Source organism: Nyctibius grandis, chromosome 4, assembly GCF_013368605.1.
Source record: "Nyctibius grandis isolate bNycGra1 chromosome 4, bNycGra1.pri, whole genome shotgun sequence".
NCBI classification, from domain to species: domain Eukaryota; kingdom Metazoa; phylum Chordata; class Aves; order Nyctibiiformes; family Nyctibiidae; genus Nyctibius; species Nyctibius grandis.
Genome location: NC_090661.1, coordinates 1,036,762 through 1,060,932, shown reverse-complemented (window position 1 = coordinate 1,060,932; position 24,171 = coordinate 1,036,762). Strand labels below are relative to the sequence as shown.

The following is a 24,171-nucleotide window of genomic DNA, read 5'->3' as shown; positions in this document are numbered from 1 at the left end:
CTGTGCTGCTGGGCCGGAGGGAGCCCCTGGCCCAGCGAGGCCCGCGTTCTCCTCGGGCACCTACAGCTCTTCACTGGCCTGAACTTCAGCTCTAGCAAAGGCGATCCTGTTCATGTGGTTGTGCTTCTGAAATAGGGAATGGACCTGGCTGGAAATGTTGCAGAATCTGCCACCTGGCCTTTAAACAGAGGCTCTTCGGATCATGTTCTTCCCCTCATTTTGTCTTGTATTGTTTTCACTTGTGGAAGCTGCCACAGTAATTTCCATTCCTGAGATACAAGAACACGCTTTTGCACAACCTCATGCTTTGTCCACTCCAAAGAGAAGGTAATGGAAAGAGGCATTAAGTCCTGTTTGAATTCCATGAATGTGGAGGAAATGTGTTCTCATTGTCTCCAGAGGAATAAAAGTGCCTCCCTTGTATATCCCTTCCCTTCCCTTTGTTCTTGGCCCCACGTTAGCTGGCGTTGACCACGGTTGGGTGTTTTTAGCTTGTCATTGCATAATGTAGTCTTGGACAGTGCCTGTGTCTGTAAATGCTGGCCAGACAACATGCAACTGGCCTCTTGTCTCAGTTGCATGTTCCAGAGGTAAGAGATGATGAGAAAGGGGAAGTTTTGGATTCAGCTGGTGGCTTTCCCAGCATTTGATTGCTATCATATGTGGGATTTTCACCCACCCCTGTTTTTAGAATGATTATCAAGGCCATAACACCCTGCCTTTTGAAGGGTAGTCCCCCAGAAACAAAAGGAAGCGGACTCACAGTGACAAGCCATTATGAAGAGCCAGCCCTTAACAACTGTGTTTTGTGTCCTGATGCTTTAATTTATATCCAAGCAAAAGAGACAGAGTTATAAGTATAACTTAACTATTTTAATAAATCTTATACAGTGCATGGTTATATCATTTTATCCTTCGTTCAATTACATTAATGTACAGTACATTGTAGCGTTATCTGCAGGCAGTACAAATATAACAGATGCACAGCTCAGTCGTGTGGAGATTTTTTAAAAGTGACTTCTGCAATAAGGTCTACTGATAGAGTTATTTTACCAAATGCTCCCGTGGCTCCTGGCTTTACAGAACTGTTGTGTGTGCTTCTATTAATTCCAAGTAGCTCTAATTCTGTGTGATTTGTTTTCCTTTATACCCAAAGACAAGACTGGTGATGTGTTTCCTAGCTCACCCTTTGTTTTTATTTTCATTTTAGAAACGATTCAGCCTCCTGTGCTTGTGAGGCCGATGGTTTGCCAGCATTCCCACCTGCTTCACCTCTCCACCCTAACCCAGAGCCAGGGCTTCTCAGGAGGATTGTCCTCTTCATCCGTCCCTGACAAAGTGTGTGCCCTCTGCGAGCTCCAGCCGCCGTGGCGAGCCGGCAGCGTCGCGACTCAAAACAGGATCCTCCTCTGTAAGTTCCCTGCCTGCACCCTAATTCTGCTGGTGCTAACAATGTCCTATTTCAAGAGTAAGAAAATAGATCATCCATTAGAAACATTTTTGGAAGAACAAAGCCAAAACTGAGAGGTGCATCAGTGTTGTCAGGTTTAGACACGTGTTCCCCAGCCGCTGCTTTATAGCTGTAGAGCTTTTTCTGTTAAATGTGCAAGGACAGGCCCAAATTATGCAAAGACTTAGGCAGGTGCTTAACCTTCAAAGGCAGTGGGACCATTCACAGCACGTAAAGGAGAGCACATGTGTAAGTCTTTGTGGAGTCTGGGCCTGAATTCCCCTTCAACCAAAGTTTAATGTGTGAATGAGAGAGAAAGACAAAGGCTTCCTGGCCTGTGAGCAGCTCCTGTAGGTGTGTTTGCTTTACTGGGTTCTTATCAAGTTGGTCTGTAAGTAAAATACAGATATAAATGCAGTGTGTACTGAACTGGCTGTGGGCAGGAAATCTGCTATATGCTTGCTTGAGTGTTTAAAACTTTTAAGTAAATTGTTGAGGCATAACCACTTAATTATGCCTCTAGGGAAAGGGATTTTTTTTTTCCTCATCCCTATTTATAGATTGTAAGAGTGAGGGGATATTTCACTAGATAGATACATGCATATGCACATAGCGTTATTAAGGAACAGGAGGTGAAGAACAACAGCCTCTACTAAATAATTTTATTTTTTTCTGGTGGCCATTTATTGTGTGCTAAAACAGCCTTTCCAAGTGTGCTTTTGTTTCTTAGATATTTAGGAAGCACTTCAGATTACTCTGCAATGAAAACGTGAAGGTGGGGATCACCCTGGGAAGGGCTTTGGGTGTGACTGGGTTGGGAGCAAATGGTAGGGGCTTATTTTCTCCTTGTTTGAGGCCTGGCTTTGGCAGTACTGCAACTTTCCGACAGAGGATCAGCGCCAAGGTGACGGGCTGCACAGCCCTCAGCCCCAGCCTCTCCGTAAGCAGGGATGATCAGGCTGAGCTCGCCTATTTGCAGATTCAAATCACTTCAGTTGTCACTCGGATCCTGCTCGTTATTACGCAAGGAAAGCCCCTTTCCAGTGTTCAAAGACAGCTCTAACTGGTACAGGTACTTAAGGAAGCAGCCAGTCTTAGGGAATGCGTGTTGAGATTGGTGCCTGGTCCAATGAGGGGGCGTGGGGGGACAGAAGGACAGTGAATTGCCACAGGGCCTTTGCTAGTGGGCTGCAGGGGGTATCTGCCACAGAGAAGGAAAGGAAAAGTGAGGGAAAAGACTTATTTCCGTGGTCCAGACGCTAAACAGTCAGGCTGGCTTGTTCTGTGCTCTGTGCCATGCCCTCTCCTCCCGAGCCACGCTGGTGGGGGGCTTGGGAGCAGGCACAGCCCTCTGAGAAAAGCTTTTTGCTTGAATCCAGCCATTGTCGTACGTTCAGACACGTGTGAGTTCTGATCTGCTCTGACCGCGTGCACGTAAAATTTCAGTATAAAATATATAGTTATAAAAAAAAAAATACTTCATGCAATATTAAAACACCTTTCCCAGTGGGACGTGGTCTTATTGTCTACCCTTATCAACGGTGTTGGAGGAATTGTCACTTGGGTGGCAATTACACCGCTAAGTGTGGAGCGCTGCTGTCTCTGGTCTGGCTTGGGGATCATTGCTTTCATTCCCTTTTTCTGCACTACTATGACTAATAGCTGAAATAAAGCAGATGATAGATTTTAATTAGCGGAATCAATCCTTTCCTGGCGACGCTTCATGATTTCTTGGAGCTCTGACTCCCCTCTGCTTTTCTAGAATGGAAACAAAAGAGGGAGTTTGAATTTTAAGTTCAAGCTGTAGTTAAATTATAATATTTAACTAATGCTGTAAGAGAAGAGCTAGTTTCAAAGGGATGAGTGATACCAGTAAGAAGGCAGTTCATTAGTAGAGACAGGGTGATCTGCCTTACAGATTTGGGGGCCTTTTTCCTTAAAAGACTTCTCAGCTGTTTTAGGTGGTGTGGGTTTTTGGTTATGTAGGTTTTGTTTGTTTTAAATTGGGTTTCTTAAAATGTCTGTTCAATGGGATGTCTGACACTGCTGGTACAGGCCCCCGTTCAAGTAAGGATTGTCCAGAAAGCTACTTACCTCCAGCTGGTTTTTCTCCACTGTGATTTTGCTGTATACTCTGTTTCCCTCATCACCACACACTTTCTTCAGCTCCTCTCTGTTGAGGGAGAAGAGCTGAGCTCCAGTAAGGATGCCAAGGTGTTCCACTGTCCTGGGAAGACACAAAGCGAGGAGATAATTACGCTACATGTGGCTTCTTGCCAAAGGTGAGGAGTCAGAGATAGGAGCAGCTGATGTGCAGCCCCTGCACCAGGACTGTGTCACATGCAACTGTTGGGTGACCCAAGCTCTTGGTGGGGATGGCAGCAGGCCATGAGGAGTGGGTGAAGCCAGCATCACCCTGGCATCCACTGTGTACCCAGCCCCATGGGGATTCCAGTGGTTTCACTCCAGTTGCATCACGTTTGGGAGCAATCCTGGAGCTCCCCTGAGCTCGCTGTGCAGAGCGTGAGTTGTAGTGTGTAACCCTTGACCACGTGCAGCTTCTTGGTCCTTCCCTGGTGGCTGGGAAGATTTGCTAGCCCCAGCTGAGGGTCTGGCTCTTCCTCAGAGATATTTACGCCAGCTTCTCCAGAAACAGGCAGTCATCTGGAATTTGCATTTCAGGGTTTAGTTGGTTCATTAATTATTTTTCTCTTAGTTCAGCACTCTGAACTGGCTAACTGGGGCCAGACAAGCACCAGTGGTAGGATGTCGTGCAGTGTTTGGCTGTGAGTTGTGTCAATAAGCAAGATCATTCCTTTATTTGCAGCTACTCCTTAGGTCTTTTGCTGCACTGTAAGACAAGCTTTATTTGATAGTGTATTAGAAAGGGAGCCAGTTTGGGCTCTGAATGTACTGGTTGTGTAGCCTGGATTTCATATGATTGAAATCTAATTTGCAACAGGCTTTGTAAGTAAATACAAGTGACTTGTAATCCAGTTGCAATGTTGCAAGCTGCCTCCCCCGCTCCTTTTTAAATGAAACACCCTCATTTCACGTGGTAGTAAAGCAGATCTTACTCTTTGCTGAATGACTTTGCCTCCAGCCAAGCTTTGACTTCTTCAGTGCTGGATTCGAAGGTGAGGGGCACAAAAACTTCCTGAGGCTTTTCCACTTTGAAATTCCTCTGGGGAGGCTGAATTTTATTGTTTGTGATCTTCTTTAGCAACTCGTCGTTCAGCTCGTCCATTTGATGAATAAGTTCTGGGGAAACAAAGCACAAGGTAGAAAGCAGGGAAAGAAATCAAGTCTTCAGTCCCAAATCCTGTTAAATTAATGTGTTTGTGGGGAAATGTAAGGCAGATCAAAATGTGGCTCAGCGTTTTTATTAACTCTATAAATACACCAAAGGAAAGTGCTTACTTTTGTGTTTTAGTTCAAAAGAACAGGCTTAAGTGCTTTGTTAGAGCAATAGGTGGAGCAACGACATTTTGACCTTCCAGCTCCCAGCAGGAACAAATGATTGCCACAGTGGTGGAGGCTGGCAGGCTGCGGGAGCAGGCTGTGGGGATCTCCCATTCCTTCAGCTTTTGAAACCTCTCTTGCTCTTTGGGAGAAACCTAGATTGCTGCAGTTCTCCTCCAGAGTGATAGAGGAATCACAAAATAACCACCAAGTGCTCGTTGTCCACGCAGCGATCACTGAATCTAAAAAGCTGCTTCAGGGTTTCTTGCAGCGTGACTGTCCCCCAGGACAAGGGCACACGGGTTGATACAAGCCCTGCATGCCTCAGAGTTTGGCCTCATCGCTTCAACAATGGCCATTAGGCTCATGGGAGAGTCTTGGAACAGCTGCTGCTGTTCCTGGGAGAAAGGAAATCTCTGGGTCTGATGTTGGCCAGCATTGATACAGCTGTATATTTTATAGAGAGAAGTGTATTCTCTGTCATGGTACATACCAGCAGACTCTGAGCTGTCCCATTTAACAAGCATGTACTCCCCAGTCCACGTTTAACTGAGCAGAGATTGATCTGGTGTGAAAAAGGAGAGCTCACATCTGCAGAGGCTCTTGCATTTAGCCAGCAGGAGCAAAACTACCCATCAATCTGCCCTGAAAATTTTTGTTCAGAAGCACTTATTGGGGGAAAAGTGTGTTTGATAAGAACACATTCATTTTGTGTGACTGCTGTCTGTAGCAGGTGCTGGTAAGGACCTATATTTTCACCTGTTGTAGATACAAATTTCTATTGGGATGGATCTTGTTTCTGATGTTGCTAACCTATCCCTGCTCATCACACCTCATTCAAGGACATAAACCCCTCCAACACCAACAGAAGTTTGGCTCTTTTTCTGTCCCTTTTCCCTGATGGCTGGTGTTGCTGTTGTGTTTTTGCTTTAGTTTGTCACCTTCCTGTTTTTCAGTTACTTAGTTCCCTTTGGGCTGTTGAAATAAGGAAACAAATGTAACAGCAGGGAGGGGGAAAACCCAGACCACGTGAGACAGCAGCGGTCAGGGAGGCCTGACTATGCTTCTGAGAGCGAGGTTCCCATTTTTCTGTGCCCCTGTGTTGCCATATGTTTTCTTCCCCTTGCCCCTTCGCTGTTGCCTGATGTGGAAGGCCAATTCTGTGACTACCTACAATTAGAGTCTTGGATCTGAGCTGTAGCCCTGCTCCCTCTACTTTTCAGTCCTCTCTGCTACTTCTAATAATTAACTTGCTAATCCAAGTCCTCAGAGCTCCAGCTTTTGCTGTGCAGCTAAATAAAAGTGGCAGGAAGCATGGACTGGGAGTGAGCAGCACACTCATAAAACTCCAGTGACACATCATCTAGTATCACTTTTTCCATGAAACTCCTGAAGACTGTGGAGAATAACTCAGTGTTATTAATAGATACGTGTCTGTGATGCTGGTATTATGGGGCTTCCATCGTCCCAAAAGGGCTCCTGCTTCCAGGAGTCCACTGTAGCTGGACAGGGGATGATGGCCTTGGGGCAACAACCACTTGTACACTACAGGTGTATGCAGGGTGTGATAAGGGGATGAAGTGAGCAGGGCTCCCGGCCTTTCTCATGCTTTGTGACCCTGCATAGCACGTGCAGGGTGAGGGGGGGATGTGAATCTCTCCTGGCAGATCTGCTGGCTGGGATTCCTCTGAAAGCACTTGAAGGAACAGGCCAGGCGGGCACTGCATGTGTGGTGGGAGACAAGAGCAGAGGCAGCGAGAGAAAGGGATTGACCTGGATGTGGTGGTTGCTTACACAGACTTAGACGTGTTGATGGGGAAAGAAAACTCTCCTTGGGAGGAGGAGGAAGGTCAAGCTGGGAGGAAGGTTAAGGTGATCACCTTTTTGCCCTCCTTGTCCCAGGCTGCCTGAGAGCCTGTGACGTGAGCTGGCTGTTGTACTACCTGGAACCTCCTCTGTACATCTCCAAACCCACTGCTGGTCTGTTGTTTATCACTACAAGGTGCAGCCACTCCTCGTGCAGAGCCTTGTGAGGGAGCACACACTTGGGTAGGTCTGGTTACGTGCACACAGCAACCAAAAACAGTGGACAGACCGTTATGGTGAAAGGAAAGAAAGAAAGACAACCACTGGGACAGAGAGCGAGCAAAAGCGTGTGCTCAGACACTTTTCAGCTAACCCTGAAGTGCAAAGCCATGGTGCCAAGCTCTCTGGCTGCCCGAGGCTGCTACGTGTGGTGTAGAAGGTGCCTTTTTGGGAGCATGGCGTGGGACACGTACGTTCTTTGGCGTCCTGGGGGGAGTTGCGTGATAACATTTCACTGCCCCATTTATCCCCAGCGTAGCTGGCAGGTAGCTTGTGAGTTGGGCTGGATGGTCCATATCCCCTGGGGCTCAGGTCTCCTTTGTACCTCTGGTTAGTCTAGGTAATGAGACACACAAAAAAAAAAATAAGTAGGATTTTTTTTTTGCCATTTTTCATTTTCTTATACTTTTTGTCTCCCACCCACGACGGCAAATTGAGGGACAAATTGCCCTGTTCTCCCTGTGCTGCTCTGGGGCTGAGGCTGAGGTGACCTCAGGTGGAGCTGCATGGGAGAAGGGAATTTCTGGGGAAAGCAGGAGGCTGCCGTGCGGGTGGGAAGGACAGGCCTTTTTTGGGGAGGGAGAAGGTAAATGGTGGCAAAATGGGAGAGTTTTATCGTAGGAGACTCGGGAATCTCCAGGATCCTGGTTTGTCTGCTTGTGAGGGTTCGTCCTGGTGCACAGCAGCCTGAGGAACCCAGGGAGGTCTAATGACAGGACTGTTCTCAGAGGCTGATTACACCCTGCAGCCGGCTCCCAGTTAAATATCCCCTGACTACAGACCTGCTCGAGCTCCTCCAGTTTCACCACATCCAGGATGTTATAAGGGACGTAACCAGCCTGCCCGCTCCGGTTGAGCAATTTCCACCACTGCTTATTATCTTCCAACACCTGAGAGAGGGAGAAAAATAAATTTGCTAGCAAGAACATCAGATTTCTGGCATCCATAAGTGGAAATAAACCACCCAGTGCTGGGAAGTTGTCAGAATAACATCACTGAGGCCAGGGGCTGGCAAACAGAGCTGTTGTGCTCATTTGCAGTGCAGGACTGAAGCCTTTCCTGAAGAGCATCAGAACTTGTCCTAGTGATGAACAGAACATCTCTGGGCTGTGGAAGAACTCACAGTTCCTACTTCATTTGCCTGTTTCTCCATCTTCTTTATTTTTTTTTGCCAGTGACTGAGTTTGTGTTGTCTTTTTGCATTAAAAAAAATAAATCAAGAGTGACTCCTGCCAAAGATGCCCGAGTGTTATCGTATAACTTGATCACATCCTAACACATAATCACATCCTAACCATCATGTGGCAAGGAGATGGCCCATTGCTGAGGTATCTCCTGTTGCATCTGCCCCCCTGCTCCTTTCAGCAGGCTTTTTACCCAGAACTATGTTTTTTTATTTATTTTAAGTAATTCTCCCAGAATGGGTGAGCTTTGCTGGCCAGACCCACACACGTGTCTCATCCTAGCTACGTTCTTGAGCAGAAGTCTTTTTCTCAAGCCATAGATCTGTTACAGCAAGTCATGTCCTACACTCTCCAGCTGCCAACAGTACAGTAGTAAGAGAAACATTATAAAAAAGGTTGTTTTCATAGAAAATAATTCCTTTGAGTGGTAATACTGAACATCAGCCCAGCAAGTGGGTGAGCAGTGCACTACAGTGACTTGTTTTCCTTCCCCCTCATTGCTAATTAAGATGTGAGTGATGTGTTTCAGCTGAGCAAATGACTCCATGCATCCAGCCAGCCTGCTCCAGCTCAGACGTAAAGCTTTAGATTGGAGCAAAGCTTTGTGTAACTGCTCAGAAAACACGGAGCAAACCGAGTTGGCTCTTGCCAGTCTCGAGATCTCCCTGGGGTTCCTGGAAAGGGGAGCAGGGCGCACCTTTTCCCCGAGCACGTTCACGTACCTCCAGGATTTCATCCTTAAGCACTGAGAGCTCGTTGGCATTTCGCGCGGTGAAATCGTAGCGGATTTTGGCATATCTCTTCGGCGGAGCCATTCCCTGGGCCTCAAAATTCCTGCAGGAGGGAAAAAATGGAGTATTATGGAGGCCCATGTAGTAACTAGAGCAATACAGGTTCCCTGGCAAAGGAGAAGGGGTGAAGGCTGGGTGCCAGCACAGGCAGAGAGATGCTTGTGTTAGGAGGGGGCAGCGCCTCTTTGCTGCTTTATTTTGAAGAAGATTTTCTCCCCTCACTTTAACGAAACACCCTGGGGTTTTCTGGAGAAAAAAAAAGCTGTAGGGCTGTTTGGTTAGTGGCCTTGTTGGGGGACTGTGAGGCTGCTGCTTTCAGGGTGGGAGAAAAGAATTATTCCCCTGTCAGTGGCTGCTTTGCTGGGGAGACTGAGAGAGCACAGACAAGATGCTCTGATTGCACCTGGGAAAAACAAGTGTGAAGCCCTCGTAAGTGGAATCAGCTGCCCCACATGCCAGGGCAGGGGAGAGGCAGCACCAGTGCTGGGGCAAAGGGAGTTGAAAACCAGTATAAGTAGAGCTGACTGCAACTCTGTGCTTTTCTTCATCAGGCAATGAATGCTGAGCTGCTGAACCAGAATTCTCCAGAAAAGTGAGTCTGAATGTTTCTATTCTATGTTTGGGGGGGGAAGAAGAATGTGTTTAAGTGTTTTGCTTGGGAATTTCTGACACGAGAATATATGGTTTTCAATGTTGAACTGGCTTTTCATTTGGAGAGACTAAATAAATATGGTAGATTGGTGAAAAAGGTGAAAAAGTGGAATGAAAGATTTCATTTGACCCAAACTGGTTTATTTTTTCATAGTTTTTTTTGCCTGGCTTAGGAGAATTTTGCAGTTCTCATCTTTTCTTCTCCAGTTAAGATGGCTGTAGTGTTATTTTTTTAATTCCAAAAATGTTTGCAGTATGGAAAACCTGTCTTGCCTTGTTCTGTAAGGGCAGGTAGGAACTATTTTATTGCACCTTCTATGAGTCTCTCTGCTTATGACTTGCAACTGGCACAGCTCCCCCGTGCAGAAGGCTCCTGGGTGCTGTATTCACAGTGGGCAGGTTCTCCTTCAGGTTATGTCAAGTTCTGTGTAACTCGGTGCTTCCAGCACTGCTAGTAACTATGGGTTTAGTTTTTTTCTGTTGCAGAATTCTTGGGTTTGGTCAGTGATTTTAAATCTACGATCTGTGGGAACTTGGCTCTTTGTGGACTTTGAGGTATCTGTAAAACCTGATTGTGAAAAGCAAGCCCATTGTGCTCAGTTTCAGTTCATTTTACTGTCTTCGTTAGATAGCTTTTGGTGGTCTGAAAAATGAGATATTAGGAAGAAATTCTTGACTGTGAGAGTGGTGAGACCCTGGCCCAGGTTGCCCAGAGAAGCTGTGGCTGCCCCCTCCCTGGCAGTGTTCAAGGCCAGGTTGGATGGGGCTTGGAGCAACCTGGTCTGGTGGAAGGTGTCCCTGCCTCTGGGAGGGGGTTGGAACTAGATGGGTTTTAAGGTCCCTTCCAACCCAAACCAGTGTATGATTCTATGAAAAAGGGTTGAAACTACTGGTGCAGTGGTTTGATGTCATGCCTGTGGCTGTGGTGCTGCCTTTAGTTTGCTTGGTGTGGGACAACTCTTGGTCTAGTTATGGCCGTGTATGATATGTGAGTTGTAAATCTGCTGTGGGGGAGAGCTTGGAGTGGACTCTCAGGTTGAATCCACCAGTCAGGAAAGGGAGTGGTGGCCTTCCCCAGCAGTGCCCTGAAGGCTGGGAGGGGGAGGAAAGCCCAGTTAGGTAGAAATTACTTCTGTTGTAGCATTCCAGAAGGTAAATGAGTCATGAGGAAAGAGGTGATGGCTGGAGGAGTTGGAGGCTGATGTGTACTTTGCATGCACCCAGTTTTTACACACGCAACCTCTGCCGGTTATTGTAGTGTTGCTTGGGGCTTTCGTGACACTTCTCTGCAGCCAAAAGCCCTGGTGGAAATAACAATACTGCTGCGTGGGTATTTTTGTTAATATAGGGTCTCTTGGTTGGAAAACTAGTTCAAACTACTCTGAAAAATGTGTGAGTACAGCAGGAAATATGTCTGTCCCGGGCCTGTGATCTTGGCAAACATCTGGGCAGACGTGGCTGAGGTCTGCTGTGGACTGAAGGTGTCTAAGCATATTTGCAATTTTAGCATCTGTTTCAGTGGTGTTAATTTTGATGTTTTTTCCTTAAACATTATCCATAAGGAAAACTTGCTGGTGACAGCCTGAAAGGCAGGTAAAAAGGTACGACACCCATCCCAGGAGAACACAGAACCTCGTCTGGACTCACACTGTGGTTAGGCTGGGTGGTGTCTGGGGGAAATCCTCACCTTGGTAAGAAGGGATGTTGTTAATTTGTGTTCCAGGCCTTGATACTGTTATTTATAGTTTGCCTGTGCTGAGACTAACAGATGAAAATGTTTCCTTAGGTGAATTATCTGCCAGTCACTAAAGATAGATTTAAATGTTCTCCTGTAAACTAAGTTCTTATTTTTTATAACCTCACTGAGAAAAATGGAATTGGAGAAGAGAATTTGTTATTGTAATTCTTTCCCTGTGCAACACTGTGTCTGTACCACTTTATGGTCCCACTAGGGCTTTTGATGGGGTGAATGGGAAGAGTAAGTTATTTTGCTGATATAATTTAAAGTATTTTGCTGTGAGTGTGAACTTTGCAGCAGTAGTAGAGCTTCTAAATCTTTTAGATTAGAACATAAAAGCATGAAAAAATAGTCTGGCTTGAAGGTTTTTCCCCAGTCAAGAGCTGGCTACAGGGAAGTGCCTGGTTAAGTGCTTTGCTGGGTCTGGGCTTCCAGTCCTTACTGGTTTGGTAACGTCGTGTCAAATGGCTGCAAAGTGGAGTGTGGCAGAGAATTTATCTGCAAGTTTGTTGAAACTCGGAGATCTCAGAAACATTTCAAAGGCGTAAGCCCATGTAAACAAGCAAGCAGATGAAAAGCCTCTAAACTTTGAACCAAAAGTACTTTCATAAAGATTTTATACCACCGAGTAACTGGTGATGGAAAACCAGCAGCGGGGCAGAGGGGTTAAGTTGTGAAAGAGCCACGTTTCCCTCGGGGAAAAGCCTGAAGCAAAGGGCTGGGCTGGTTGGTTCTGGGTTGGGAAGCGAACCTGCCAAGACCCCTGAGGAAAGGGGAGGAGGGTTTTTCTCCCCATTTTCTGGATTTATCTCATTAAGAAGAGTTGTATGACCTCAACCCCCTGTCAGTTCCCTGATGGAGAGATGGGCAAGACCAGAAACAAATTCTCATTTTATTCAGCCTCTAATAAATGGTTTTTTCCCTCTGATTGTGTGTAAAAGCAAACGGAGGAGCTGCTGCCTCCAGTGAAACAAACTGGCCCTGCCTCAGGTGGAAAGTTTTCCGTGCAGTGCCGTTGAGGTCAGGCTGCTCCTCCCGGCACTGCCTGTTTCAACAGCAGAAAGCTTGTACGTGCTCATGCCTTACTACAGATCCTTCCTATAAGCAGGCTCTTTCTGTGCAAGCTGTTGCAGCTGTAGGATGGATGGAGAGATAGTAACTTCTCTAAACGTACGGAGAACAAAAGTGCAGTGCAGTGTCTTTGACACACGATGCTTAATACCACTTTGGGCTGATGTCATGAAACAAGACATACTGATTAAGGAAATCAATCAGTATTTTTGCCTCTTGTGGTGGAAAACACCAGTAACCCGTTTCCTTGTCGACCTGCTGGTGATTAAAAAGCAGCCAGTGTTTACCTGAACAATCCCTCATCTGATCTTTGAGTTCTCTTGATCTCGTTAACAAGTCTGAATTAATAATGGCAGAGTTATCCACCAGGATGCCAGAACATTCTGGTGTCACCCGTGGCAGTGGGTGCTTACGAGGTTACAAGGTGGGGGCCGGGGTGGTGCTGGTACGTTACCTATTTACGTGCTGAGTTACGTTCTGTTTAAAGGCGTCCACAGCTTGTGTCTGGTCGGCGGGCTGGCCACGCTTGAGCGAGGAGTTACGGTAGGGGTAGCCGTTGGCTGATGACAGCTGGAAAGGTAAAAATGGAGTCAGTGTTACCAGGAAAGGGGAAAGCTGTATCAGAGGAGAGTGATAGTGGTGGATGAATCATGGCCTGGAAGCTTTTGGTCATGATGAGGTGCACACCAAAGAGATGTTCAACAACCCCATGTACCAGTACAAGTTGGGGGCAGACCTGTTGGAGACCAGCGTAGGGGAAAGGGACCTGGGGGTCCTAGTGGACAGCAGGATGACCATAAGCCAGCAGTGTGCCCTTGTGGCCAAGAGGCCAGTGGCATCCTGGGGTGTGGTTAGCAGGTCGAGAGAGGTTCTCCTCCCCCTCTACTCTGCCCTGGTGAGGCCGCATCTGGAATATTGTGTCCAGTTCTGGGCCCCTCAGTTCAAGAAGGACAGGGAACTGCTAGAGAGAGTCCAGCGCAGAGCCATGAAGATGATTAAGGGAGTGGAACATCTCCTTTCTGAGGAGAGGCTGAGGGAGCTGGGTCTCTTTAGCTTGGAGAAGAGGAGACTGAGGGGGGACCTCATTAATGTTTATAAATATGTAAAGAGCAAGTGTCAAGAGGATGGAGCCAGGCTCTTCTCAGTGACATCCCTTGACAGGACAAGGGGCAATGGGTGCAAGCTGGAACACAGGAGGTTCCACTTAAATATGAGGAAAAACTTCTTTACGGTGAGGGTGACCGAACACTGGCACAGGCTGCCCAGAGAGGGTGTGGAGTCTCCTTCTCTGGAGACGTTCAAAACCCGCCTGGACGCGTTCCTGTGTGACATGGTCTAGGCAATCCTGCTCCGGCAGGGGGATTGGACTAGATGATCTTTCGAGGTCCCTTCCAATCCCGAACGTTCTGTGATTCTGTGATTCTTCAAGCAAACCTGTATCCATGGGGCTCAGTTATGGTATGGCATCCTGTTGATCAGGAGGTGAGGCTGGTTGTTGCTGCCCTTTTCTGGCCTTATTTTCTTTCCATATTTAACTGGATGACCAGATCCAACTGAGTTTTGAGCCGACTACTTGTTATACACCACTGCAAGCTCCACAGATCATCTCTCAGTCTGAAAAAGGGGGAGGGAGAAGGAAAGGAAGAGAGGATGATGGGGGCACCAGGCTAACCTCTTCTTGCAGGTGTCCGATGTCTATTTCCCAGGGAGCTCCACGGAAGATTTCCATGGGTGGTTCCCAGCCGTTGCGGAATTTGGGGATGTAGGTGGAGATATTTGCTTCTCGGGGCCATTCAGCTCTAGGACAGAAAGCGGTGAATATGTGGTGAGATTCACAAAGAACATGGCAGGGAGAAGCGGGGGCATCAGGGCGTCCTTGACCCTCTGACACGTCTACACAATCAAGCATTCTGTCTGCCTTTCTCAGGAGCTTGGGGAACCTGGTGAGATGGCAGCTCTGTCCTCACCTGGACCTGGTCCACGTCTCTCCCAGGGACTCCCAGAGGTTGATCTCTTTTGGTGTCAGGTGTCCTCTGAGGAAATCTGTGGCGTCTTTAGAAAGAAGTGGGCTGACGACAGACCTGGCGAGCTCAGGGCCACCACAGCTACTGACGATCTGGATTACACACAAACACACAAAAATATGAGAGATTTTGCAGGAAATGTTCAAGATACCAAAGCAGCAGAGACACACACAGAGGAACAGAAATCAAAGACAAAAATCAGTGGCTCTGATCCTTCGAGTCTCTGTGCCTGCCCACCCCAAAGGAAGCCAATGTACCCTCTGTGGTGAGCACAGAATTTATTAAGAAAAGGCAAATAGTTCCCGAAGTTCTCCAAGGTATAAAAAGAAAGCCAGAGGGCAAGGCTTCACACCAAGGGATGGCCTGACTCCTGTTGGCAGCACCTAATCCTTAGATCAGCTCAGTTGTCTTGAGAAACATCAGCCTAAATGTTTGAAGAAGAGTGGAGAATTCAGAGGAACACACGAATTTTTCTGTTGGAGTCAAAGCAAGGTCTGATCTAAAAAGGTGAGAGCAGGCAGATTCCCAGTGGGGACCACAGCTGGCTTGCACTTTTGTTCACAGCAAGTCTTTGTTAATGGGCTGGAAAGTTTCATATTTGCCAGGGTTTGTGTATTTAGTTCAAGCTGGAAATCAGAGCAGAGGCCAGAAGCACCGGTGTTATTGACTCTAGACTTTACTGAGAAAGCTTTAGCCAGTTGTGAGCTGTCTTCTAACTCTTCTGCATAATCTAGCTGCCTGTAAGTGCGAAAGAAACATTAGAAATAAAAAAGTGAGTTCACAGTGAAACCTGTGACTCGGGTTTACCAGTTCCAGCGGCCCAAATAGGAAATGCACCAGCTCCGAAGCACTGGGGTTCTGGATGTGCTTTCTCAGTTTGGCCTGAAAAGAGAAGGGAAAACCCAGTTTAACCCTGACCTGATTTGGCTTTTCTGTCACATGGAGGGATTGTTTCTGGCTGATATTGGCCATAGGTAATAACACAGCCTAAAAAGTAAGGAAAGTTCTGAAATCATGGGATGGAAATACCCTCTGTGTCTTACCAAGAGGTTGAAGGCCAGTTTGGTTTTCTGGAAGCAGTCGATGAACTCGGCCTCGCTTGGGGGTCTTGCTCGAAGAGTCAGCACGCCCTCTGTTAGGAGAAGGTGGAGAGAAAGACACTTTTATTAGAGCATCCCTTTTCGGGGGAGTTTCATCTTGCTGGCATGCAGAAGACATGGCAATAATGGGTGTTGAGACTAGAACGACTTAAAATCAAGGGTTCAAGAAAAGCCAGCAGCCTTTCTCTGTGATGAAGGCTTCCCTAGGCTCTGTCTGCTCTACAAGAGGTCCCCACAGACCAGCAGCACCCTCCAAACTGGTGTAGCTGCTGTTGGGTCCGTAGCAGTGCTGCTGCATCAACCTGGCCTTGCTGGGGTGTAAGCTGAGGTCTCCCAACCTTCCTCCGTGCCCCCGCGTTCCCTGTTCGTTCTAGCTGCTGCGCTGTACCTGCTGGCCCTTTCTTCTTGTTCTTCTTCCCTTTCTTCCTCTGGTTGAGCTGTTTGAACGCCTCTGCAGCCTTCTGAAGCTTGGCGACAAACACTTCGATGTCATCCAGGGTGCAGTTGAGGATTTGCTGTGAGGACAGAAACGCAGTGAACCAAGGTGAAAGAGAGCCCAGGCTGCACGCAGCTGGGAAGCCCGAAACCCGGAGCACGCTGCTCTGTGCCCGCTTCGTGTCCTGGAAGGATGCAGAGGAATGGGGAATCCAGGCATGAAACTAAGCAGAATTCATCACTTCCCAAACACGAGGCTGTGCCTGGTTGTGTGCTGTACTGTCAATGTGACAAGTGACCCCTGCTAGTGGACGTCTGGAAAATAACCCCAAGACCAGACTGTGGGCTGGGGAGGAGCAAACCTGAAATCAGCAGAGCTACTTCAGGTCAGAGGAGATTGTAACTGACCCAGGGATGGAGCTTTGCTTCTGTTCACCTTATCACAGAGTCACTGAATCAATGAGGTTGGAAGAGCCCTCTGGGCTCCTCGAGTCCAACCATTGCCCTGACACCACCATGGCAACTAGACCAGGGCACTAAGTGCCATGTCCAGGCTTTTCTTAAACCCCTCCAGAGATGGGGACTCCACCACCTCCCTGGGCAGCCCCTTCCAATGGCTAATGACCCTTGCTGAGAAGAAATGCTTCCTAATGTCCAACCTGACCCTCCCCTGGCCAAGCTTGAGGCTGTGTCCTCTTGTCCTATCGCTGGTTGCCTGGGAGAAGAGGCCGACTCCCACCCCACTACAACCTCCCTTCAGGTAGTTGTAGACTGCACTAAGGTCACCTCTGAGCTTATCTTTATGAACAGTAGGTATCAGTTTAACAATGACCAGACTATGCATAAAATGCCTGCTCATGGAGGAGCCCTTTGCTTGCTCCCTCATCTCCCTCTCCTTCTGCCTACTCTCTGTGCACCGTTCTTGTTACCAACCGTTTCTTTTTCAATCTTCTGTGCTAAGATGGCTCGGGACTCTTCGTGGTCATGAGAGCTGGAGCCTCGTCGCTCATAGTCTGCGGACAAGGGAGGGAGAGAAAAATATATTTACTATCAGGGGTTGAAAATAGTCTGTGTTAAATGCCGGGGCCCATGGGGTGGTAACTCCCAGCTTGGTTGTTTATTCTGGGTTGTGAGAGCACCTCAGGGGATCACAGAGAGTAGGAGGTGATCAAAGTTGCCGATTAAATCTCCCAAGGTCTCAGCTCCTGCCTGCCAGCCCTCGCTGTCGATACGCTGCCTGCTTTCAAATATAAGCAGTGAAGAATGATGAAGAGCATCCAGCTGCGGGCAGGGCCCTGCAAGCCCTGGTCTCCAGCTGCTCTGAGTCACCCACTCCTTTGCCTTTGATGCATCTAAGCTGACTTTCACCCGCCGAGGAGCTGAAGAGCCCCTGCACGCGTTGCAGAGCACCCCACACCTATGGAAAGTGCCATTAGATTCACTCCCACCCTCTCTTCTAACCCCCAGCTCGCGGCAGGAGCCTTCCTTGTCCCAGAGGTACCAGTTTAACTAAATAGTAGTTGAGAAAGAAGAAATAAGAGTGTGAATGTGACTGTCACTTGCTCGAAAGCAGCACGCCAGGAGCTCTGTGACTGATGTTCCCGCAGGCCTGTGCACAAATCAGCATTTTTTTGTACAAACTTGTGTAATAAAACACCTCCTGCAGTAAAAAACTACAGGCACCTTCCAGAAGACAGTCAGTCAGTGAGGGGGTGATATTTCAGCGCGAACAATTGCTCGGGTGGCCTCTTGTGAAACAAAAATAGCGTGTCAGCTCAGTGAAACGGGGGTTGAAAGGGCCAGCACAGCAGGATTTCTAAAGTGGGAGAACTGGGGAGGCAGTTTTGGCACAGGACCGTGAAAAACGTGCGTCACCTTTAAGCGTTAAGATGGGTGATTGGTTTTGACAGGTTTTGTAGACAGAGCAATAAGGCGTGTTTCAAAGGAGAAGCGATCTCAGCAAATAAGCATCGTTTGAGGCTTCCTCCTCTCATCTGCTTTCGTTCTCAGGTCCAGAAATCCTGCCTGGGTGAAGGCCCAGCTCTGCTGATGTAAGCAACGGACTTAAAGCTTTATGCTAAGCGTCCTGGGGAGGGCAGAGTGAAAGGTGGCTGTTCAATTAAACATTATTTTCATTATGCAAAACTGGACCTGAAATAGGCTCTCTGCTCAGGAGGCCAGAGCAGCTGCTTGGCTTCGGATCCCATCCCAGGGAAATGAGCGTTTAGATTTTCTTATAGTATCCTGATTGTGTTTTCCTTGAACCTACAAATTAATCCTAGAGAAGGTGGTAAATAGGCAGCGATGAAAAAGGCTTAAAGTTTGCTTGTCAATTTGAGCTCGTGTCAGAGAAAGAGCTTATTTCTGTTACTGGGAGCTTATTTCTGTTACTTCTTTCTCCAAAGGGACATAAAAGTGTTTTCAAGCCAGCTCAAACAGGCTGAAGTCAGGATGGATTTGGAATAAGATTTTAGATTAGCACATGAGAGGAGTTCAGATCTGCATTTCCACACTCAACGATAGAGAGAATTGGTGCAAACCACTTGATTTCTGAGGGTGAAGTGTTGACTCCTGAGAAGTCAGCAGAGCCAGGAATTTGCCTTTCTGACCAGCTCTGTCTTGTCTAAGACCACTAGTGCCTGGTCCAGACTTCATGTGATGGCTCAGTTTTATGAGGGGCTTTCACCTCTTCTGGGAATTTCACTATCCCCAAAATACTGGTGGTGTTACAAGGAGTTTCTAGGAGCTGTCGTTTATTGAGCTGTCATTGAGCAGATGGTGCCTGCTGCTAGCCCAGTGGGCACAAACGTTTGCTGTGGCCAGTTTTTAGCCATTTATAAAGCACAGCCAGCGAGGCAACAAAATGTTGTGCCTTTGGTGTGTGTCTGTGTTACTTTATAATAAAGTGAAAAGACACGGGGCTTCCCCAGCAGTAGAGCCTGAAATGACCACAGGCCGCTTCAGGAGGCCGGACTGTCCAGGCTAACGAGTCCCCCGTCCCCAGGACAGACCTGCTGAGTGCTACCAGTACCTGGGTTGTGCTGGGAAGGGGGTGCCACCCGGTTCCTGTTCGCCCCTGAGCCTCGCGTGTCGTGCTGGATGGGGATGGGCGCTGGCCCTTGCGGCGGTGGGAGGATGGATTGTCTCTGCTTGATCTTTTCTTGGTTTGCCCTGCAAGGGAAGCAGTGCAGAACGACCCTGTCAGTGGCTGCCCGTCCTGTTCTGACACTGGTGTGCCAATGCACCGTTGTAAAGCTTTTTATTTTTCCCACTCCCAGCTGTATCCTGCAGTACTTACTTGAGAGTCTGTGGCCGTATCTTCTTCCCATGCTTGTGGTCTGCCAGGGCGCTTTCGATGTCCTCGTGCACCATCTCCGCCTCAAAGATAAAACAGGGATGTTTTTAAGGGCTTTGCTTCAGGGAGGACTGAGGGCTCTAAGTGGGCAAAGGAAGGAAGGGGCTGGCAGGCAGCTGGGAGCACATTTTGTTCTCAATTTCACACGAGCTCTGCTCACCTCCACCTCGTCGCAGTGGAAGAAGTGGATGTCGGGTTTGTGCTGCTCCGAATCCTGACACACCAGGAGGAGGATGGAGGAGTAGCGCATCTGGTTCAGCACCGTTTGGCAGTGCTGGACTGTGGGCAGAGGGAAGTCCTCCAGCTCCTCCTGGAAGAGAAAGAGGAAGGAATCAGGCAATGGGGAACTGTTGAACTGACAGGGAATGCTCCTGTTTGAGGAGAGAGACCTGGCAGAGCTTGTGCTTCTCAGCAGTGGTTTGCTGGGCTCTTCAAAGATACACATCAGGGTTTGCAGAGGGGCGGCACGTTGGGACTGTGGAACAGGAGAGAGGGGGATGGCAAACAGAGGTGAGCTCTTGTTCTCCTCTGAGCCCTGAATATGGGGCCCAGCCTGAGCTCTGTTGCTCACCATCATCTTATTGCTGTGCTCTACCTGCGCCAGTACACTTGTGCATCCCAGCAGAGCACTGGGAGGAAGGATGATTTCTGTGAGGCGCTTACCCTCCCGCTGTCTCCTTGGATGACCTTGGGCTGATATTCTTCAGTGTCTCATTGCTAAAATCAGGGCAGCACCATCCCTGTCCCACTGTCTGGCTGCTCTTTCCCCTCAGATGAGGTGCCCCGTGTGCACGTACATGTATCACCTGTCAAACTGGGGCACTGCTTGCAGGCAGGTGGTCCTGTGTGTTATTTTAATGCAGTATGTCCTTCCCTCTCTGCTCGTGCTTCGTGCAGCTCTCGTGGGCCTGGAAGTCTGCATCGCTCCCACAGAAAGCAGTTGTACTGTTGGCCTGGAGCACGGCTCAAGGTATCTTTCACCTGGAGTATCCGTGAATAAATCATCCCACACCTACCTGCCCTTTGAATTAGAGTCAGCCAGCCCCCCCGCTCCCAGGAGTGGATTTTGGTGGTGATTTGCCCTGCCTTGGGTTCCCCCCTCGCAGGTGGAAGGGGAAGGGCACCCGCTGCACCCCACGCATCAGGCTGTGGGTAGCTCTTGCAGAGCTCTGGGTACCTGCGACTCGCAGTCCAGCAAGCGGATGGACTTGTCGTTCACTTGCAGGAGCATCTCCTGCGCCCAGATCTTCTCCTTTGAGTTGAGCAAGATGAGTTTCCGGATAGCGTCATCCACTGTCACGATGGACTCGCTCTTGTCCATGATGAAGGTGGCCAAGTGCTAAAGTTGGGGGGAAAAGGAGGAAAAAAACAATTGAAAAAGCTTTGATGGTGTGTGTGCTGTAAATCAGTGTGAAACCATCCCTGAAGGCTTGAGCTCTTTGTCTGTTCGTTAGAGCACAGGCGTGAAAGCGTCGCTGCAGAAAGTGGACGTTCTGGCTGTTAGTGCCAGCCTGTCCGTGGTGGTGCAAGATTAGGGTTTCATAACAAGGGTTTTCGTAACGAGTGTCACCACTTGTACATTTATCTCCTCGTATGTCAATTCTAGCAGCTCTGGCCCTGTCCAGCAGCGCGTTTGCAAATGTTTTGTACACATGAGTTAGTCCCCTGGCTTTTCTGAAACTGGCTGGGAAGTTTAAATACGTGGGAGCTGGCCTCTTCTCCCAGGCAACTAGTGATAGGACAAGAGGACACAGCCTCAAGCTTGGCCAGGGGAGGTTCAGGTTGGACATGAGGAAGCATTTCTTCTCAGCAAGGGTCATTAGCCATTGGAAGGGGCTGCCCAGGGAGGTGGTGGAGTCACCATCTCTGGAGGGGTTTAAGAAAAGCCTGGCCATGGCACTTAGTGCCCTGGTCTAGTTGCCATGGTGGTGTCAGGGCAATGGTTGGACTTGATGATCCCAGAAGGCTCTTCCAACCTCATTGATTCTGTGATTCTGTGTAGTTAAACTTCACTTGTCCAGCTACAAGCACTTGCATTTTGCTCATCTCGTGTAACAGATTTCCCTGCGTGGGATTTGTCCCAGGCAAAGAGCTCACACAAGCCATGGGCAAACGTTAGTCCTCTGTGCCGAGGTGGGATCCGTGCGACGCGTGGGCTTTGGCCCTGGGTAACTCAACGGGCAGCCCGGCTGCCCCAGAGAGCTGCTGCGCTGCAAAGCTGCCCGGTCTGCGAGGCAGCTCCAAAGCTGGCAGCTGACTCTGCGCCAGCCCAGACTGTGGTCTGTGCCGTTGTCCCCGTGCGAGTGACAGCACAGCCAGGCCACGTGTTCGGGTGACAACAAGGGAAGGGAAAAAATTGAGGAAGGAAAAGGAAACGGTGCTGTTTCACCTTGTTCCCCCTGCTGCCCTGCTGTGTTCCTGGTGAGGAGAAGGGAAGGAGAACGTGCCCAACTGGGGAAGTGGCTGAAGCTTTTCCCTGTCGTAACCAGCTTTCTCCAGGAGAGAAAGGCAGTTTTTCGGATGGGCAAGTAGAGGCATGGCCACCGCGTCTGTGCCGCAGCTAGCCCCACCGCCTGCTGCCGGGAGGTTTATCGGGCCCGGTCCCAGCTCTTTCTCTCTTCCCTGGAACATCGGTGGCCCACCCACCAGCATGACCCTCTCACCCTGCTTCCCCTACTCAATAGCATTAGGGGAGATAACCCGTTGCTGCTGACTCAGCGGTGGGTCAGCAGAAGAGCCACGGAGCAGATGAACCCTTCTGGCAGCGAGCCCCAGGTCCTGCTGGTGGAGCAGAGGCATCGCCCGCGTTCGCTGTGGGGCCGGGGACAGCAGTGCGGCCACCCCAGACACGGTCCTGCCGGGTGTTTGGTGTTGGTGGGGATGGCAGCAGTGGAAACTCCTGCTTGTCTTTGGAGCACAAATCCTGCAGCCTGGTTTCAAAGCAAGAGCTGGACAAACAGGATGAGTTTAAAGCAAGCTGCAAATGGGGATGTGAAATTTGGAGAGGCTCTTTGTTGTCTCTGGTTCAGGGATGAGTTTTGCCTGGCTTCTCTCCCTCTGATCCCTTGTGATTGTGCCTTCTCCCTTAAAGGCACAACCTTTTTAGGGTTCAAGCAGTTTGGTTCTGGTGCTGACTCTTTGCTACAGCGGTGCCGTATCAGGGGTCAGGGTCTGGCGTGGCACAACGAGACAGTCTTTGTCCCAGAACATGAGCAAGCAAGAGCTACCAAATGCAAGGAGAGAAGGAGAAAGGGCTGGGGGAAAATCCAGCTGTTCCCAGTAGCAGCCTCAGCTCACAAGCTGATTAAATCCCAGAATCAGTGAGGTTGGAAGAGCCCTCTGGGCTCATCGAGTCCAACCATTGCCCTGACACCACCATGGCAACTAGACCAGGGCACTAAGTGCCATGTCCAGGCTTTTCTTAAACCCCTCCAGAGATGGTGACTCCACCACCTCCCTGGGCAGCCCCTTCCAATGGCTAATGACCCTTGCTGAGAAGAAAAATAACCCAGTGGTTACTGTCCACAATCAGCGTGGGCCTGAGAGGGCAATGGAGGAGGGTGGGAGGGTGGCTTGGGAAGGAAGGAAGGCCCTTTGTACCTGTGAAAGCCCAGGGAGATGCAATGTGGGAAGCAGATGAAGAGGCAGCAAAAGCTGAGCCTGCTCCAGCACCAGGGGGGGAACCAGCACTGTGCTGCAGTGGAGATGGGTTACAAAGGGACCTTGGTGAGGCCATGAATGTTGGGGCCTGGTGCAGAGCAGGTGGACCTGAGGAGGATCCGTGTACTCAGAGCAAGGAGCCTCGGATGGTTGTGTTGAAGCACAGGCAAGAACCGCTGTTGCCGTCGGCTCCAGACGAGGTGGATGCGGGGGGAAAGGCTCAGATTTAAAGCACTGGGAGCCCTGACAGGCAGGAAGGGACAAGTCTTTAACCATGATGGTCGATGGTGGGAATTAGGGGCGGAGAGGATTTGTGGTGACCCATTTGGTGTTGAGGTGGTTGCCGGATAATTCACAAAGACTGGCAAGAGCAGAGGATAAACACTGCCGAGCGTGAGACCCAGTCCTGTGTTCATAAAGCGAAGGGACTGGGTGAGGCACTGTCTAAACAAAACTCCTGGCAGGTATTTGAGCTGGAAGCTGAGATTAGCTGGGCAATCAGATATGAAAACCATGCTGGCGTAGACGTTACTGTAATTGTAAAATAGTGCACAAAAAGGTATTCGCAAAGTCAATATTATCTGTGCAGAGGTGACAAACCCTCTGCTTTCTGAGCAGTGAAGGGAACTGGTTTGTGCCTGATGAGGGGCATTCTTATCTCTTCTATTATTTTAACTGCCAGGTTTACAATCTTCATAAATTCCTTTGCTGTTTACTGTTAAGTAAGTTAATTTTAATGGAGGGGAAAGCTCCTTATCTAACTCATTAGCATCTTTTTTCAATTTTCTTTAGATACTGGTGGAGTAAGAGGGAGAGGAGCTTGCTACTGGCTTGGATTTATCTCATTAAACCCCTTTTCATCCAGATAGATACTCCAGATGTAGCTTTTGTAAGGATGGGCAATGACTCTGTCCACCATTAAACTTTGATCAGCTTATAGATTACTTCAAAGGGTGTAAAATGCCTCTTGTGAGGAAACCTCTTCCTCCCTCACTGCTGCCACTGAAATCCTGTTTGCCTCGGTCAAAGTTCAAGGCAGAGTCTCACAAATGGGTGCCACAGGGCATAATTAATGAAGAATTCACGTACGTGTCACTGTTTAAAGTCCCCTCTCTGCTTCCATGAGTGACTTTATGTGGTAGGAGTCACTGGTGGGGACAGGGCC

At 48.8% G+C, this 24,171-nt stretch overlaps 1 protein-coding gene across 2 annotated transcripts in view; it reads right to left on the bottom strand.

Moving 5' to 3' along the window:
* Positions 1-899: 899 nt before the first annotated feature.
* Positions 900-24,171, bottom strand: part of EPS8L2 (EPS8 signaling adaptor L2) — a 55,188-nt gene continuing 31,916 nt past the window's right edge. Inside the window, exons 5-21 of one of the 2 annotated variants that reach the window (XM_068397728.1) lie at positions 20,524-20,685; positions 19,507-19,656; positions 19,290-19,369; positions 19,023-19,162; positions 16,925-17,004; positions 15,945-16,071; positions 15,500-15,588; positions 15,264-15,338; positions 14,400-14,548; positions 14,105-14,231; positions 12,887-13,002; positions 8,904-9,015; positions 7,780-7,887; positions 7,192-7,333; positions 4,528-4,711; positions 3,545-3,677; positions 900-3,208 (exon numbers count right to left, since the gene is read on the bottom strand). In XM_068397728.1, the coding sequence (XP_068253829.1) occupies positions 3,137-3,208; positions 3,545-3,677; positions 4,528-4,711; positions 7,192-7,333; positions 7,780-7,887; positions 8,904-9,015; positions 12,887-13,002; positions 14,105-14,231; positions 14,400-14,548; positions 15,264-15,338; positions 15,500-15,588; positions 15,945-16,071; positions 16,925-17,004; positions 19,023-19,162; positions 19,290-19,369; positions 19,507-19,656; positions 20,524-20,685 (2,046 nt within the window). In that variant the 3' untranslated portion in view covers positions 900-3,136. The remainder of the gene's footprint in view (positions 3,209-3,544; positions 3,678-4,527; positions 4,712-7,191; positions 7,334-7,779; positions 7,888-8,903; positions 9,016-12,886; positions 13,003-14,104; positions 14,232-14,399; positions 14,549-15,263; positions 15,339-15,499; positions 15,589-15,944; positions 16,072-16,924; positions 17,005-19,022; positions 19,163-19,289; positions 19,370-19,506; positions 19,657-20,523; positions 20,686-24,171) is intronic. The other variant, XM_068397729.1, reaches the window with a different exon arrangement.